Below are 19,052 nucleotides of genomic sequence, written 5' to 3' on the forward strand. Positions count from 1 at the left end.
TGCTTGATTGCACAACCTGCCGCTCTTCCTTTTGATGAACCCCCTCCCCCACGGCTTGCGCTTGAATGCACAACCTGCCACTCTTCCTTTTGATGAACCCCCTCCCCCACGGCTTGTGCTTGAATGCACAACCTGCCGCTCTTCCTTTTGATGAACCCCCTCCCCCGCGGCTTGTGCTTGAATGCACAACCTGTCGCTCTTCCTTTTGATGAACCCCCTCCTCCGCGGCTTGTGCTTGAATTGCACAACCTGCCGCTCTTCCTTTTGATGAATCCCCTCCCCCGCGGCTTGTGCTTGAATGCACAACCTGCCGCTCTTCCATTTTATGACCCCTCCCTCCCCCGCCCGACTCACATACATTAACAAGTTTCCTGTCCGGTCTTAACATCAAACTTTACTAAAAATTCCGAATAAATGGTTTGATATCAAGACGACAAAATGCTACAGTTCAAAACATTATTGTCTAAAAATAATCCAACCAAGACATGTTTTCTATAATATCGACTTTAAACAGTACTTTGTCTCATTATTAGTTCTTCAAACACGTCATATTATTGTTTGTGTTTTGGTTTAATCGCCTTGTGATAAGCCAGGGTCATTTTGAGGAGATGGCTCCTTTTTGTAGCTGGTGGCTACCTCATTGAACAACATACGGAAGACCTGCCACATGCCATCCACTTCAATTAGGGTGAATTTTCACGTCCAAGGACACAACCAACCACATCAGAAAGGGTCAATTTTCACGTCCAAGGACACAACCAACCACATCAGTTAGGGTGAATTTTCACGTCCAAGGGCACAACCAACCACATCAGTAAGGGTCAATTTTCACGTCCAAGGGCACAACCATCCACATCAGTTAGGGTCAATTTTCACGTCCAAGGACACAACCAACCACATCAGTAAGGGTCAATTTTCACGTCCAAGGGCACAACCAAGACAGAATAAACCGATCAGTTTCCCAGCTCCCCGCGAAACACAGACAATCCTAGATAGGGAGTATGAACCTCTCACGAAACAGTGTTATTGAGAGTTGTTCCGTATTACAGATATGTCAAGGGTACAATGACTATGAAGAAGAAATAGCATTTCGTGTAAAGTTTGAACTCCTTTTTTCATTTCCTTTAACTGACGCCGCCGACGACATGTATATTCTTTATTGTTTTTTTCTACTGACACGAAATTGACACGATGAAATAAGGATATATGTATATTACCCAGGATGCAGACCCGTATTTTGTTGCCTTGGTAACTCACTCTTTATGTGACATTAAAAGTACCATCCTTGTAGCTTTGTTATCTCTTGTTACAACACAGATAATCGCACAACCAGCGGTTGATGAACATCATAAAAGGTATTATTGCCTGTTTGTTTAAATCTACCAGTATTGAAGAGCAACCTACCCGACATATCCCTGTTGGCGTCGTGTCAGGCATTCACTGCCGAGTACAGAACACGATAATGGCAGTGTGATGTATCTTTTTGATAAAACTGGTTTAACAGGGGTATTTCTGTCGATGATCAGCCGGTGAGATTGGCACAGAAAAAAGATAGACCTTTTAGCATTCACAAGTGTAAACCTACCAAGGGAGATTTTGACATAACTTCAAAAATAAACCAATAAACTTCAGTTTAGATTATTTACATACTTATAGCAGCAAGGACAGATAGAGAAGAGTGGCATTTCCTGTAGCACTACATGAAACATGTACTGTTATAGATCGGCTGTCAATCATACTGTACTGTTGGTATTTATTGTCAATGACGCCATATTTATCTGGACGCTCATCATCAGTAGAGCAATCCACGAATAATTTATAAAACAGGTTTTTGCTTGTCCTTATTCCTAGATAAATACTTGAAAAAATTTCCGCGTGACAGGTGATGAAAAGCATGCTGTTAAATATCACACACGTCACAGATAGCACAAATGTTTAGAATGAGGCACTAATGCAAACCTGACATTTATCATTAAAAACAGCTATATATGGCCTAATTGTAATTGCTAATTACATAAAGATATATGTATGAGTGTATATAGTCTTTTGTTACTCACTTTTCGATCGAGGAAGAATGACAGATTTTCTTTCTGTTATTATTATGACTATTATTTTGATAGATGAAAAAATCCTTATTTTACTGTCATCGTTTGACAGGATGACCTGAAACTGTTAATGTCCGACATTTTATCGTACACTATACCACCCTTAATTAGTTAATATCACACATTAAGACATTGTTATACTGTTACTATGATACATTAAGACATTGTTATACTGTTACTATGATACAGTAAGACATTGTTATACTGTTACTATGATACATTGAGACATTGTTATACTGTTACTATGATACATTGAGACATTGTTATACTGTTAATATGATACAGTAAGACATTGTTATACTGTTACTATGATACATTAAGCCATTGTTATACTGTTACTATGATACATTAAGACATTGTTATACTATGATGCATTAAGACATTGTTATACTGTTACTATGATACATTAAGACATTGTTATACTGTTACTATGATACATTAAGCCATTGTTATACTGTTACTATGATATATTAAGCCATTGTTATACTATATTTGTTGCAGGTTTGGGCCCCTTAACTACTTTCAAGGCTGGCTCGAAAATCAATGTCACGTGGCATCTGGCTTATCCTCATCAAGTAAGTTTCCTTATTTGTTGTTCGTGTTGATTGTTGTAGGTTTTTACAAAGAATATATTCTTAATACGTTTGGACTGATCACGGTCTGTTAAGGTCTTCTCGCAGGTCTACACAGGATTTTTTTTTAAATTGAGATTTCAAAACAACGGTCACATCTCTGAGTTTAGCATAGGGCCTAGCCACGCGTTCGATAATCACAATTTGATAAGCTCATCAACAGTGACACCAAGTTGTGATAACTTGACCAGCACGGTACACATTATAACCCCTGGCGATGTCCATGATTGTCCACTAATTCGACAATTAAGCTGGACAGGAATGTAAAAAGACCCCGTAAGGCGTACTTGTCTGTCTGATTGACAAACGAATTATTTATTGTTCTCTGATATCTGTTACGTTCACTACTACTGTGTTAGCTTTTATCCGTCCTCAAGTCTATGTATCGGTACACAAAGCCATTCGCACGTTACCGGACGACTAGACCAATCCACTGCCCAATAGACGAAAACAGTCCATGGTATCTACTGTGATATATATATAAGTATATAACCTATATGACCCGATAGTGGACCTTCTTCCGAGTATTACCGTTACATACAAGTATTGGCCTAGATCTCCTAGTATTACCGTTACATACAAGTATAGAACTATGTCTCCTAGTATTATCGTTACATACAAGTATTGGCCTAAATCTCCTAGTATTACCGTTACATACAAGTATTGGCCTAAATCTCCTAGTATTACCGTTACATACAAATATAGGATTATATCTCCTAGTATTATCGTTACATACAAGTATAGAACTATGTCTCCTAGTATTACCGTTACATACAAGTATTGGCCTAAATCTCCTAGTATTACCGTTACATACAAGTATAGAACTATGTCTCCTAGTATTACCGTTACATACAAGTATTGGCCTAAATCTCCTAGTATTATCGTTACATACAAGTATAGAACTATGTCTCCTAGTATTACCGTTACATACAAGTATTGGCCTAAATCTCCTAGTATTACCGTTACATACAAGTATAGAACTATGTCTCCTAGTATTACCGTTACATACAAGTATAGAACTATGTCTCCTAGTATTACCATTACATACAAGTATTGGCCTAAATCTCCTAGTATTACCGTTACATACAAGTATTGGCCTAAATCTCCTAGTATTACCGTTACATACAAGTATTGGCCTAAATCTCCTAGTATTACCGTTACATACAAATATAGGATTATATCTCCTAGTATTATCGTTACATACAAGTATAGAACTATGTCTCCTAGTATTACCGTTACATACAAGTATTGGCCTTAATCTCCTAGTATTACCGTTGCATACTAGTATTGGCCTATATCTCCTAGTATTACCGTTGCATACTAGTATTGGCCTATATCTCCTAGTATTACCGTTACATACAAGTATAGAACTATGTCTCCTAGTATTACCGTTACATACAAGTATTGGCCTAAATCTCCTAGTATTACCGTTACATACAAATATAGGATTATATCTCCTAGTATTACCGTTGCATACAAGTATAGAACTATGTCTCCTAGTATTACCGTTACATACAAATATAGGATTATATCTCCTAGTATTACCGTTGCATACTAGTATAGAACTATGTCTCCTAGTATTACCGTTACATACAAGTATTGGCCTAGATCTCCTAGTATTACCGTTACATACAAATATTTGCCTAAATCTCCTAGTATTACCGTTACATACAAATATAGGATTATATCTCCTAGTATTACCGTTGCATACAAGTATAGAACTATGTCTCCTAGTATTACCGTTACATACAAATATAGGATTATATCTCCTAGTATTACCGTTGCATACAAGTATAGAACTATGTCTCCTAGTATTACCGTTACATACAAATATAGGATTATATCTCCTAGTATTACCGTTGCATACAAATATAGGATTATATCTCCTAGTATTACCGTTACATACAAGTATTGGCCTAGATCTCCTAGTATTACCGTTACATACAAATATTTGCCTAAATCTCCTAGTATTACCGTTACATACAAATATAGGATTATATCTCCTAGTATTACCGTTGCATACAAATATAGGATTATATCTCCTAGTATTACCGTTACATACAAGTATTGGCCTAGATCTCCTAGTATTACCGTTACATACAAGTATTGGCCTAAATCTCCTAGTATTACCGTTACATACAAGTATAGAACTATGTCTCCTAGTATTATCGTTACATACAAGTATTGGATTATATCTCCTAGTATTACCGTTACATACAAGTATAGAACTATGTCTCCTAGTATTACCGTTACATACAAGTATAGAACTATGTCTCCTGGTATTACCGTTACATACAAGTATAGAGCTACATTGTATGTGATACTGTGGTAGCTTTAGACATGCCTTACGGAGTCATTATCTATCCTCGGTATTCTAAGATGGTCCTTATTACTTTTGTGTGGCCTTATTTGAAGTATATACAGGTGCTTCTTACGTTTCACTGTAAAACCCTTTAATAACCAAATTCTGCTTAATCGAGCGAAAACTCGGATATAGGTAAATTAAAACAGCCTCTGACGAGTGGAAGACCAACTGATGTATTCAATCTAGGATGGATGCAGAAAACAGGATTGCCTACAAGAACAGTTGAAAGGAGATTTTGGTTTTTTGTTTGGCATTAACTCTTCTCGTCACGACGTCAACAAAGTTATATAGACCACTCCGTTACACCCACTCATCCATTCAAATTCATGCGGATTTAGTCACGCGTACTCGTGTGGTTTTAATAAACCGTGTTATTTTAAGTAGATGCTGACAAAAAAATCACCCAGTTAGCGTTACTCATCAACCCGCATCTTCAAAATCCAAGGTTCTGTAGTCACTACAAAAAACTTCAAAATCCAAGGGCATTGCTCATCTTAATGAAATATTCATATTGTAGTTTGGTGATCACGAAAGCTATATACCGTCGAAATATACCTTCAGACAGAAAATCAACAGAAATAAACCTGACTGTAGCTCTTCTGTTGTGTTTAAACTCTAACATACATAAACCTGACTGTACGTCCTCTGTTGTCTTTATACTCTAACATATATAAACCAGAATGTACGTCCTCTGTTGTGTTTAAACTCTAACATACATAAACCTGACTGTACGTCCTCTGTTGTCTTTATACTCTAACATATATAAACCTGACTGTACGTCCTCTGTTGTGTTTAAACTCTAACATACATAAACCTGACTGTACGTCCTCTGTTGTCTTTAGACTCTAACATACATAAACCTGACTGTACGTCCTCTGTTGTGTTTAAACTCTAACATACATAAACCTGACTGTACGTCCTCTGTTGTCTTTATACTCTAACATACATAAACCTGACTGTACGTCCTCTGTTGTGTTTAAACTCTAACATACATAAACCTGACTGTACGTCCTTTGTTGTCTTTATACTCTAACATACATAAACCTGACTGTACGTCCTCTGTTGTGTTTATACTCTTACATACATAAACCTGACTGTACGTCCTCTGTTGTGTTTATACTCTAACATACATAAACCTGACTGTACACTTAAAGTGCGTTTATAACGACTTTTAATACCATTACTATCTTGTGTCAATATTTATATTGCCCACCCGTGTTACTGTGATTTGTCGATTTTATCATAAAGGCCATTTTGACGGCGCAGCATTGCCGTTTCCATGCCGACTATACTGATGAAAAATAGAACAGAACTGATGACAAAATTGTCACGTGCTGAATTGCATTTTGATTTCGGCTATATGTTCAACATACTGCCGTCTTCACCCATTACTTGGTAAAATAGTTAGGGTCGCGATTCCTGTGTTGTGTAGTACTATTGCACGGTTTCGTATATCCGCCATTTAAAATAGTATAATGGCGGTCCATTTACCATTGATGAGTCGTTGTTCTATATTATGACACACTGCGGTGACTTCTGCCTATTCAAGCGAGAGCAGCGGTCGGTTATTTTATATATTGTACATGTAATTCCTTCTTAATACCGATCAAATAAAGTATTGAGAGGAGAGAGATGGCGTGGGGTGTCCTCTATAGAGAGGTGGCGGGTGGTGGTGGGTGGTTCCTTGATAGAGAGGTGGCGCGGGGGGTGGGGGTCTTTGATAGAGAGGTAACGCGGGGGGTCCTTAATAGAGAGGTGGCGTGGTGGGTCCTTGATAGAGAGATGGCGCGGTGGGTCCTTTATAGAGAGGTGGCGCGGATTGTCCTCTATGGAGGGGTGGCGCGGGGGGTCTTTTATACATAGATGGTGCGGGGGTACTCTATACAGAGGTGGCGCGGTGGGTCCTTGATAGAGAGGTGGCGCGGGGAGGGGGGTCCTTAATAGAGAGGTGGCGCGGGGGGGGGGGGGTCCTTGATAGAGAGGTGGCGCGGGGTGTCTTTTATACATAGGTGGTGCGGGGGTACTCTATACAGAGGTGGCGCGGTGGGTCTTTGATAGAGAGGTTGCTATGGGGGAGGGGGTCCTTAATAGAGAGGTGGCGCGGTAGGTCCTTGATAGGGAGGTGGCGCGGTGGGTCCTTGATAGAGAGGTGACGCCGGAGGGGAGGGGGGTCCTTGATAGATAGGTGGTGCGGGGATACTCTATACATAGGTGGTGCGGGGGTACTCTATACAGAGGTGGCGCGGGGGGTACTCTATACAGAGGTGGCGCGGGGGGTCCTTGATTGAGAGGTGGTGCGGGGATACTCTATACATAGGTGGTGCGGGGGTACTCTATACAGAGGTGGTGCGGGGGGTCCTTGATAGAAAGGTGGCGCGGTGGGTCCTTGATAGAGAGGTGGCGCGGGGGTACTCTATACAGATGTGGCGCGGTGGGTCCTTGATAGAGAGTTGGCGTGGTAGGTCCTTGATAGAGAGGTGGCGCGGGGGTACTCTATACAGAGGTGGCGCGGTGGGTCCTTGATAGAGAGGTGGCGCGGGGGTACTCTATACAGAGGTGGCGCGGTGGGTCCTTGATAGAGAGTTGGCGCGGTGGGTCCTTGATAGAGAGGGGGGAGTCCTCTATATCTTTTGGCTCATGTTTAATACACAGACAGAAAGGAACGCCTTTTTACCCCGAACGAAAGCATGTACAAGGATATTATTTTCCAATTATCTTCAAAGGTCAATTCACTACAGTAATATTACCTCTGAAATAACTTATTTTTCTGTCTAGTCTACGCTAGCGCGTCAACATTGCGTGTATTTGCTGAAATATATCTTTTCCTTCTTTCCATGTTAAGCTCATATAGATTGAAATAGATTCAAGTGCGCATTCTTCGTTAAACAAACTGAAATAGTTTCAATTCACGGTTAAGGGCATTTGGCTTTAGTTATGTATGTATGTACTTATTGTCTGTGCTTTCTTCATACGTAATGACATAGTCAAAGTGTTTACCACTTTAAAACTATCGTCTTTCTACAACGTCAGAAACAGTACATGTCTTAGTTGTAATCTGTTCATCAGACCAACAGCTGTGGTTTGGTAGCATTGTTACTTAATCAAATTTCGTTACGTGTTTAGGAAAGACAATCTTAAATATTTACTGAAGTCAGTGAATTGTTCCTAGCTTTCATGTGAATGCTTATTTAACAACCATGGACAACGGTAATGTTTTGATTTGATAGACAAGTCTGACCTAGGTTTTATCCCCTTATTCTTGTCCCCATATACGCGTGTCTTTGTTAAGGACATATTACACTTACAGATTATTTTACTGGTATTGTCCGATTTCGCTTAATCATGTTCTAAATCGTCACCGCTGTTACGCGTTAACGTACACTGGATATTGGTATTATTGAAGACTATTTCTCAGGAGTTTAATACTAGAAGAATACATTTTGCGATCTTATAGAGCATTTTAATAAGATTTCCTAGATAATTGTTCTATAATATGAGAAAGTCATTATTTCCATTGATTATCGATAAAAGATCAAGTTAAAAGTTCTTTTCAGAAATCTACTTATGGTAACATTTATTTGGACTTAGTGTTTATTTTATTTCAGAAATCTACCAATGATAACATGCATTCTTGGACTTCATTTGCACTAAATATAACGTGAAGTTTTAATAAATTTAGGAATCTGAATCGCCCGCAAGTTTCGTCGATTCCTGTCTTGCATGACTATGGGATTTAACATTGTATATCAAGTAGATAGTGGTATTGTTCCATCCAAAACGCCCACTTTCCAAGCGGTATATTGGGATTGTTCACATCATATCTATTTTGGTAATTTAGATAATTCTATTGAAGCGTGTTAACACAGTAAACAAGCTTCGTAACATTTCCAAGTAGGACTTGGACCGCGTCGGAAAAGTCACGATTTTTGTCACTTGACAACAAATGAGAACATACTCACTCTAGCATAGATTCTATCAGAGCCTGGATTTAAATATATATTCGACTTATGTGTTCACTGAGTCTTCGCTTCAGCCAATAATGACTGTTGTAACTGGTGATACATTATAGGCCGGGTTCTCAAACACATCCACGGTGCGTTTAATACAACTTTTAAATCGATTCAGCTGACATATTTAAATAACTGGTTCCTGACACATGAAAAGTAGCATATGGGTTCACACAAGTTATATGTATAAAACATATATTTAGTCATAAGTTGTACGTCTATGATCAAAACCGGATAATAAACCCACACCTGACCGCTTAACCGGACAATAAACCCACACCTGACCGCCTAACCGGACAATAAACCCACACCTGACCGCCAAACCGGACAATAAACCCTCACCTGACCGCCAAACCGGAAAATAAACCCACACTTGACCGCCAAACCGGAAAATAAACCCACACCTGACCGCCAAACCGGACAATAAACCCTCACCTGACCGCCAAACCGGAAAATAAACCCACACTTGACCGCCAAACCGGAAAATAAACCAACACCTGACCGCCAAACCGGAAAATAAACCCACACTTGACCGCCAAACCGGAAAATAAACCAACACCTGACCGCAAAACCGGAAAATAAACCCACACCTGACCGCCAAACCAGACAATAAACCCACACCTGACCGCCAAACCGGACTAAGAACCCACACCTGACCGTCTAACAAGACAAAGAACCCACACCTGACCACACCTGACCGCCAAACCGGACAATAAACCCACACCTGACCGCCAAACCGGACAATAAACCCACACCTGACCGCCAAACCGGACAATAAACCCACACCTGACCGCCAAACCGGACAAAGAACCCACACCTGACCGCCAAACCGGACAATAAACCCACACCTGACCGCCTAACAAGACAGTGAAACCACACAGACCGCCTAACAAGACATTGAAACCACACAGACCGCCTAACAAGACAGTGAAACCACACAGACCGCCTAACAAGACAGTGAAACCACACAGACCGCCTAACAAGACAGTGAAACCACACAGACCGCCTAACAAGACAGTGAAACCACACAGACCGCCTAACAAGACAGTGAAACTACACAGACCGCCTAACAAGACAGTGAAACCACACAGACCGCCTAACAAGACAGTGAAACCACACAGACCGCATAACAAGACAGTGAACCCACGAATGTTTGAAAAAAGTTCGATTTTTTTTTCTTTTTTTGAAAAATTGTTGAAAAATTGGTACAAAATTTTATATCGATGTGATGGGACAACTTTATTCATTATAATACTGTAGAAGAACGGTCTGTGTGACGTCACTGGTATTGTGAGTAATTACTCAAAGTGGGATACCCGCGAGAAACATAATAACGCTTCACTACCTGGTATGGGAGCCCCTGCACGAATCCCTGCAAGGATTCTCCTATACATTGAATTCATGAGAACATTAATTTGCCAAAAGGAAATGTCGTTCCATTCTAGTGTTAGTGTTAATTCTGCGATTTACTGGGCGCGGTTAGTTAGGGGACGTTTCCTAATACACCTGTCCAGTTCATCCCACAGAGATACTCAGTGGGAGACATGTCGGGGCTATATGGGGATCATTCCAGAGGTTGAACGTTGCTGTGATAAAATCACGACAGACTCTGGCAACATGCAGTCGAGCATTGTCTTGCTGGAAAATTAGGTTATAACGTCTGAGAAGTGGAAGGACATGTCGTTGGAGGATCTGGTCTCTGTATCGAACGGCATTGAGGTTTGGATCCAGGACCACTGAGTGGGATTTTACTCCATGGGAGATGCCTCCCCAAGCCATTACAGACGCCCCACCGAATCTATAGCGTTCAACCACGCATGCGTCGGTGAAACTATTCGACGCAATTGCCCTACCAATCTGAAGTTACGTTAGGCGTGGCATCTCGGTCAATGGCGAAATCAAAATGCCAGCGTGGAAAGTTAATGTGGCTGAAGTGAGAGTATTCGTTGAAATTATTCGTTTGAACAAATCGACTTGAGCACGCCGCGTGTTTTGGGCTCACAAAGTCAGACAATAAAGTCGTCACGCTTGGCTGATTTAGGGTAGATTGTTGAGGTGGGAAATCATTCTTGTTGCAATACCTGACCAAATATTCCATTATTTCTTTACAGCTAAGGTGTACTGCAGGGTAGAACTTTGTGCGTTTTTTTTAGTATATTAACGTGTATACATATGATGTCCATCCCTCTACACTGTATGACCGTGTTTACATATGCTGTCCATCGCTCTACACTGTATTACGTGTGTACATATGACGTCCATCGCTCTACACTGTATTACGTGTGTACATATGACGTCCATCGCTCTACACTGTATTACCGTGTTTACATATGTTGTCCATCGCTCTACACTGTATAACCGTGTGTACATATGATGTCCATCCCTCTACACTGTATAACCGTGTTTACATATGATGTCCATCGCTCTACACTGTATAACCGTGTGTACATATGTTGCCCATCGCTCTACACTGTATAACCATGTGTAGATATGATGTCCATCGCTCTACACTGTATTACCGTGTTTACATATGTTGTCCATCGCTCTACACTGTATTACCGTGTTTACATATGTTGTCCATCGCTCTACACTGTATTACCGTGTGTACATATGATGTCCATCGCTCTACACTGTATTACCGTGTGTACATATGATGTCCATCGCTCTACACTGTTTTACCGTGTTAACATATGATGTCCATCGCTCTACACTGTATAACCGTGTGTACATATGATGTCCATCCCTCTACACTGTATAACCGTGTGTACATATGATGTCCATCGCTCTACACTGTATTACCGTGTGTACATATGATGTCCATCGCTCTACACTGTATAACCGTGTGTACATATGATGTCCATCCCTCTACACTGTATAACCGTGTGTACATATGATGTCCATCGCTCTACACTGTATTACCGTGTGTACATATGATGTCCATCGCTCTACACTGTATTACCGTGTGTATATATGATGTCCATCGCTCTACACTGTATTACCGTGTGTACATATGATGTCCATCTCTCGTTTGGTTCATCGCTCTACACTGTATTACCGTGTGTACATATGTTGTCCATCACTCAACACTTTATTACCGTGTGTACATATGAGGTCCATCACTCTACACTGTATTACCGTGTGTACATATGATGTCCATCTCTCGTTTGGTTCATCGCTCTACACTGTATTACCGTGTGTACATATGATGTCCATCGCTCTACACTGTATAACCGTGTGTACATATGATGTCCATCGCTCTACACTGTATTACCGTGTGTACATATGATGTCCATCGCTCTACACTGTATGACCGTGTGTACATATGTTGTCCATCGCTCTACACTGTATTACCGTGTTTACATATGATGTCCATCTCTCGTTTGGTTCATCGCTCTACACTGTATAACCGGGTGTACATTCGACCCAATAAATGATAAATGTATTTATGTTTGACCACTAATATAGTGACGCCATGTTGTTTTACAGGGCGGGTTCCACCTGGCCATACTGGACCATAATGACGATGTTGTGTACAACTTTTTCAACAATTTTATCGGTCAACAAGATCCAACGTACGTTTGAAAATTTCTATTTCTGTTATTTCTGTTAAGTAGCGATTCTTGTCGTGATGTGTTCAAATTCAAATTTTTTAATTAATTACTTTGAGTTTATTTGTTTATATACACATACAGCTATTCCCACATAGTATACCAGACACTAATTCATACATTAGAGAAAATTATTCGACTTCCTCGAATTATTAGCTTCTTACACAAACTTACAAGATATATATAAATTTTACTCTGTAATATTTGTAGTCCTGAAAAGTTTAATGAATTCAAATACAGTTTTTATCAGTTATGATACGTTTTAATATTTTTCACTCAAATATCGCGATAAGCTGGGCACACCCTGTTAAATGGAATTCGTCCTCATTTTTTCGTGACCAGGATTACAAAAGTACTCCAATGTATCAGACGAAAATGTGAGATAATCTTTTTGTTGAAAATAATGTATGCTGAGTTTTTTTGTTTTTTTTTTTGTTTATAAATCTTGATAAATGATTTTCTAAAGTATAGCAGCACGGATTCAAGATTTATTTGTTAAATATTACCCCAGCTACAGTTTAGAGAGCGGAGTCCTGCTAATATTCTCGCCCAGGGACCACTGTATAACTAATGATTGATTTCCAGGACGATTCAACATGAAGTCACGATACCCGACATTGCGTGTAACAATTGTTCCCTGCAGCTGACCAGGGTAGCAGGGGAATGGCGACTGCAAACGTGCGATTACATATTTTGGTCATGCGCAGACATCAATATTATTCCAAGTGGGTATCTGCTATTTTGGTACCTAAAAATTGACGTGTTCGAAAAATTAAAAGAAAGATCCTTGTGTTAAATAAAAAAATATATTTTATATTTTCAAAATTTCATATTTCAATGTAATATTGTTTTGTACCTGTTTGTGAAATACTGTGAAAGTGATCTTATTTTTGTTTATCAAACTAGAAAGCTATTCAGAAAAGAATATTTAACCCATTTCTTCCCAGATTTGAGAAACACGTGAATATCACCACTCCCCGTTCCACATTGTCATACCGTTTGTGAAATTTGAATCTTAAATAATTATTGCCATTTCATAACGGCATTTTGAACAGGTTCATCTGTGGAGACGTTTGAAAAATGCAATGGACAGCCGGTTATCAATAACGCTGGGGGCGGATATACCTGTCAGTGTATCAGTCGTTACCATGGAGATCATTGTCAATTTATGAGTAAGTCATGATATGAATTACTAAGTTCATTGTGATATCATAACCTAGTTTTGCACATCAGGTATTGCATTGGATGACTTAATTAGAAACCCCTCACTTATAATTACACCTTGCTGTGAAATATTGACACAACTCCGAACGGAAATAGTTTGCTGTCTCTCATTAAATTCAGAATGAAGAAATTTCCAAAGTGAATTCAAAACATCCCTGATTATTTGGCTCATTTCGTGAGTGATAACATATATGTAAACGTTTTGAAAACAAACAAATTCACATCCATTGTCTTGCTTAAGACATGTTCCATCTGACAGTCTACATTTTGCCTCTAAGTAAGCCATGCTTGTTTTCACCTGTTGTAAAACAGCACAAGTTTAAGCAGAAGGATATGATAGCAAACCGACATACTTGCTATTATAATTCTTGTGTCATGTAAATCTTTGTTTTGTTTTACAGATGATTGTGAATATAACAGTGATTGTAATAACCACGGTCTTTGTGCCTATGTAGAAGCTACGTCATACCCTAAGCGTCAGTGTTACTGTGACCCCGGATGGTTTGGACAGTACTGCCAACACGGTCAGTGTAATACCCCAAGTCGTTTGTTCTCCCATATAGTAAATACTGGTCGCTGCCGTCTCTATGTCAATCATCTGAAAACCATTGCAGGCGTAAAGTAGATGAGTGAAAGATTTTAAGTTAAACTAAACAAAAATAAGTGTTGAAACTGCCATCAGACATACTTAAAATGAATAGAAGCAATACATTGGTATCGAATATATACATGGTTTGACAAGAATCTATATTACAGAGTCTGTGGTCCGGACTACATCGGTGGACAAGTCCATGTTTGTCCACACCAACTTTTCGTCCCAGTTTCAGATGTACCACAGAGTACTGGAGGTAAGTCTGAACCACAAGCTTAAATCCCGAAATAATATCGTGTACTTCAAGTCGCTAAGCTCATGACGACTTTCACATGGTGTACTGTAACACGAACGCATTTCAATTAATGAAAAGAGAAGGAAAGAGAAAGAAGCTTCACCATGATTGCTTCATAATCTATTTTCAATATCAAACATTTTCAAGTCAAGTTCTTTAACTAACTTCTCTGACTATCATCATTTTAACACGTATCTTATACTATAAGTAAAAAAATACTTAAATAGAAAGTAGATTCACTTTTCAAACATCTACATGTGTACATGTTTCTTACGGTTTGGAATAACGTGTAGAATAAGTTACACTGTAGTGATAAATACTATATATCTACGTCCCTGTCTGTAGTTAGTTACCCTGTAGTGATAAATACTATAGATCTACGTCCCTGTCTGTAGTTAGTTACACTGTAGTGATAAATACTGTAGATCTACGTCCCTGTCTGTAGTTAGTTACACTGTAGTGATAAATACTGTAGATCTACGTCCCTGTTTGTACTTAGTTACACTGTAGTGATAAATACTGTAGATCTACGTCCCTGTCTGTAGTTAGTTACACTGTAGTGATAAATACTGTAGATCTACGTCCCTGTCTGTAGTTAGTTACCCTGTAGTGATAAATACTGTAGATCTACGTCCCTGTCTGTAGTTAGTTACACTGTAGTGATAAATACTGTAGATCTACGTCTCTGTCTGTAGTTAGTTACACTGTAGTGATAAATACTGTAGATCTACGTCCCTGTCTGTACTTAGTTACACTGTAGTGATAAATACTATATATCTACGTCCCTGTCTGTACTTAGTTACCCTGTAGTGATAAATACTGTAGATCTACGTCCCTGTTTGTACTTAGTTACACTGTAGTGATAAATACTATATATCTACGTCCCTGTCTGTACTTAGGTACACTGTAGTGATAAATACTGTAGATCTACGTCCCTGTTTGTACTTAGTTACACTCTAGTGATAAATACTATATATCTACGTCCCTGTCTGTACTTAGTTACACTGTAGTGATAAATACTGTAGATCTACGTCCCTGTCTGTAGTTGTCTGTCATAATTACAAATTTTGTTTTCAAGACGTTGATATATCATATAATGCTATTAATAGCCAGGTACATTGTAAACAATTGATTTTCAACAGTGATACCTGGTAACAGTGCAAAGTGTCCTTAACATTCAATACTTTTAGATTTGTTGAAATGATTGTTTTAGGACTGATAATTTCATCTGATGTTTCTATAATATAAAGTTTACTATATATGTATGTATAAATCGTGCGTATGATGTTTTTCCAGACTGAACAAGAATTAGAGGTACTTCTGGAGGTCCGAACAACCACTTGGGTTGGACTTGGGCTACGCCCTGATGGTGAGTTTTCTACCCTGCTATTGAAGTTTCGATTCCGTCAATAAAACTTTCACCAAATTACTTACATTACCAATGTTGACTCGTATCCCTTGGATATTGAATTTTCTTCCCTGACCGTGAATTCTTTCCCCTGACAGTTGTCTACCATGATACTGAATGGTATTCACCCAGCGTGTTTTTATACCCTTGTCCTTAGTTTTTAACTTTACAATGAAATATCTATCATAACAATTGACTAACATAATTTTGTCTCCCCTGACGTCACGTTGTCTGCCCTGGTATCAAGTTGTCTCCCCTGACGTTACGTTGTCTACCCTGACGTCACGTTGTCTGCCCTGGTATCAAGTTGTCTCCCCTGACGTCACGTTGTCTGCCCTGTTATCAAGTTGTGTCCCCTGACATGACATTGTCTACCCTGACGTTACGTTGTCTGCCCTGGTATCAAGTTGTGTCCCCTAACATGACATTGTGTATCCTGACGTCACGTTGTCTGCCCTGGTATCAAGTTGTCTCCCCTGACGTCACGTTGTCTGCCCTGGTATCAAGTTGTGTCCCCTGACATGACATTGTCTACCCTGACGTTACGTTGTCTGCCCTGGTATCAAGTTGTGTCCCCTAACATGACATTGTGTATCCTGACGTTACTTGTCTGCCCTGGTATCAAGTTGTCTCCCCTGACGTCACGTTGTCTGCCCTGGTATCAAGTTGTGTCCCCTGACATGACATTGTCTACCCTGACGTTACGTTGTCTGCCCTGGTATCAAGTTGTGTCCCCTAACATGACATTGTGTATCCTGACGTCAAGTTGTCTGCCCTGGTATCAAGTTGTGTCCCCTGACATGACATTGTGTATCCTGACAATACGTTTTTGCCCAGATATCTAGTTGTGTCCCCTAACATGACATTGTATATCCTGACGTTACGTTGTCTGCCCTGGTATCAAGTTGTGTCCCCTGACATGACATTGTGTATCCTGACAATACGTTCTTGCCCAGATATCTAGTTGTGTCCCCTGACATGACATTGTGTATCCTGACAATACGTTGTTGCCCAGATATCTAATTGTTTCCCCTAACATGACATTGTATATCCTGACGTTACGTTGTCTGCCCTGGTATCAAGTCGTGTCCCCTGACATGACATTGTGTATCCTGACAATACGTTGTTGCCCAGATATCTAGTTGTGTCCCCTAACATGACATTGTGTATCCTGACGTTGATTTTTCTGCCCAGATATCAAGTTGTGTCCCCTGACATGACATTGTGTATCCTGACGTTACGTTGTCTGCCCAGATATCAAGTTGTGTCCCCTGACATGACATTGTATATCCTGACGTTAATTGTTCTGACCAGATATCTAGTTGTGTCCCCTAACATGACATTATGTACCCTGACGTTGATTTTTCTGCCCAGATATCAAGTTGTGTCCCCTGACATGACATTGTGTATCCTGACGTTAAGTTGTCTGCCCAGATATCTAGTTGTGTCCCCTGACATGACATTGTATATCCTGACGTTGATTTTTCTGTCCAGATATCTAGTTGTGTCCCCTGACATGACATTATGTATCCTGACGTTGATTTTTCTGCCCAGATATCAAGTTGTGTCCCCTGATATGACGTTGTGTATCCTGACGTTACCTTGTCTGCCCAGATATCTAGTCGTGTCCCATGACATGACATTGTGTATCCTGACGTTAAGTTGTCTGCCCAGATATCTAGTTGTGTCCCCTGACATGACATTGTGTATTCTGACGTTGATTTTTCTGACCAGATATCTAGTTGTGTCCCCTGACATGACATTGTATATCCTGACGTTAATTGTTCTGACCAGATATCTAGTTGTGTCCCCTGACATGACATTGTGTATTCTGACGTTGATTTTTCTGCCCAGATATCAAGTTGTGTCCCCTGACATGACATTGTATATCCTGACGTTAATTGTTCTGACCAGATATCTAGTTGTGTCCCCTAACATGACATTATGTACCCTGACGTTGATTTTTCTGCCCAGATATCAAGTTGTGTCCCCTGACATGACATTGTGTATCCTGACGTTAAGTTGTCTGCCCAGATATCTAGTTGTGTCCCCTGACATGACATTGTATATCCTGACGTTGATTTTTCTGTCCAGATATCTAGTTGTGTCCCCTGACATGACATTATGTATCCTGACGTTGATTTTTCTGCCCAGATATCAAGTTGTGTCCCCTGATATGATACGTTACCTTGTCTGCCCAGATATCTAGTCGTGTCCCATGACATGACATTGTGTATCCTGACGTTAAGTTGTCTGCCCAGATATCTAGTTGTGTCCCCTGACATGACATTGTGTATCCTGACGTTGATTTTTCTGCCCAGATATCAAGTTGTGTCCCCTGACATGACATTGTGTATCCTGACGTTAAGTTGTCTGCCCAGATATCAAGTTGTGTCCCCTGACATGACATTGTGTATCCTGACGTTAAGTTGTCTGCCCAAATACTTGTTGTGTCCCCTGACATGACATTGTATATCCTGACGTTGATTTTTCTGCCCAGATATCTAGTTGTGTCCCCTGACATGACATTGTGTATCCTGATGTTGATTTTTCTGCCCAGATATCAAGTTGTGTCCCCTAATATGACGTTGTGTATCATGACGTTAACTTGTCTGCCAAGATATATAGTTGTGTCCCCGCTCCCCCCGACATGACATTGTGTATCATGAAGTTAAATTGTCTGCCCAGATATCAAGTTGTGTCCCCTAACATGACATTGTCTACCCTGACGTTAAGTTGTCTGTCCAGATATCAAGTTGTGTCCCCTGATATGACATTGTCTACCCTGACGTTAAGTTGTCTGTCCAGATATCAAG

At 39.9% G+C, this 19,052-nt stretch overlaps 1 protein-coding gene across 1 annotated transcript in view; it reads left to right on the forward strand.

Moving 5' to 3' along the window:
* LOC132549958 (uncharacterized) overlaps positions 1-19,052 on the forward strand; it is a 52,144-nt gene that overhangs the window by 6,417 nt on the left and 26,675 nt on the right. The window contains exons 2-8 of the mRNA XM_060213943.1: positions 2,607-2,680; positions 12,596-12,681; positions 13,303-13,442; positions 13,773-13,889; positions 14,343-14,465; positions 14,698-14,789; positions 16,125-16,197. Coding sequence (XP_060069926.1) covers positions 2,607-2,680; positions 12,596-12,681; positions 13,303-13,442; positions 13,773-13,889; positions 14,343-14,465; positions 14,698-14,789; positions 16,125-16,197 — 705 coding nt within the window. The remainder of the gene's footprint in view (positions 1-2,606; positions 2,681-12,595; positions 12,682-13,302; positions 13,443-13,772; positions 13,890-14,342; positions 14,466-14,697; positions 14,790-16,124; positions 16,198-19,052) is intronic.

This window comes from Ylistrum balloti, unplaced genomic scaffold (assembly GCF_031769215.1).
Source record: "Ylistrum balloti isolate Yb309-2 unplaced genomic scaffold, AGI_CSIRO_Ybal_v1 Utg370092, whole genome shotgun sequence".
In the NCBI taxonomy this organism is placed as follows: domain Eukaryota; kingdom Metazoa; phylum Mollusca; class Bivalvia; order Pectinida; family Pectinidae; genus Ylistrum; species Ylistrum balloti.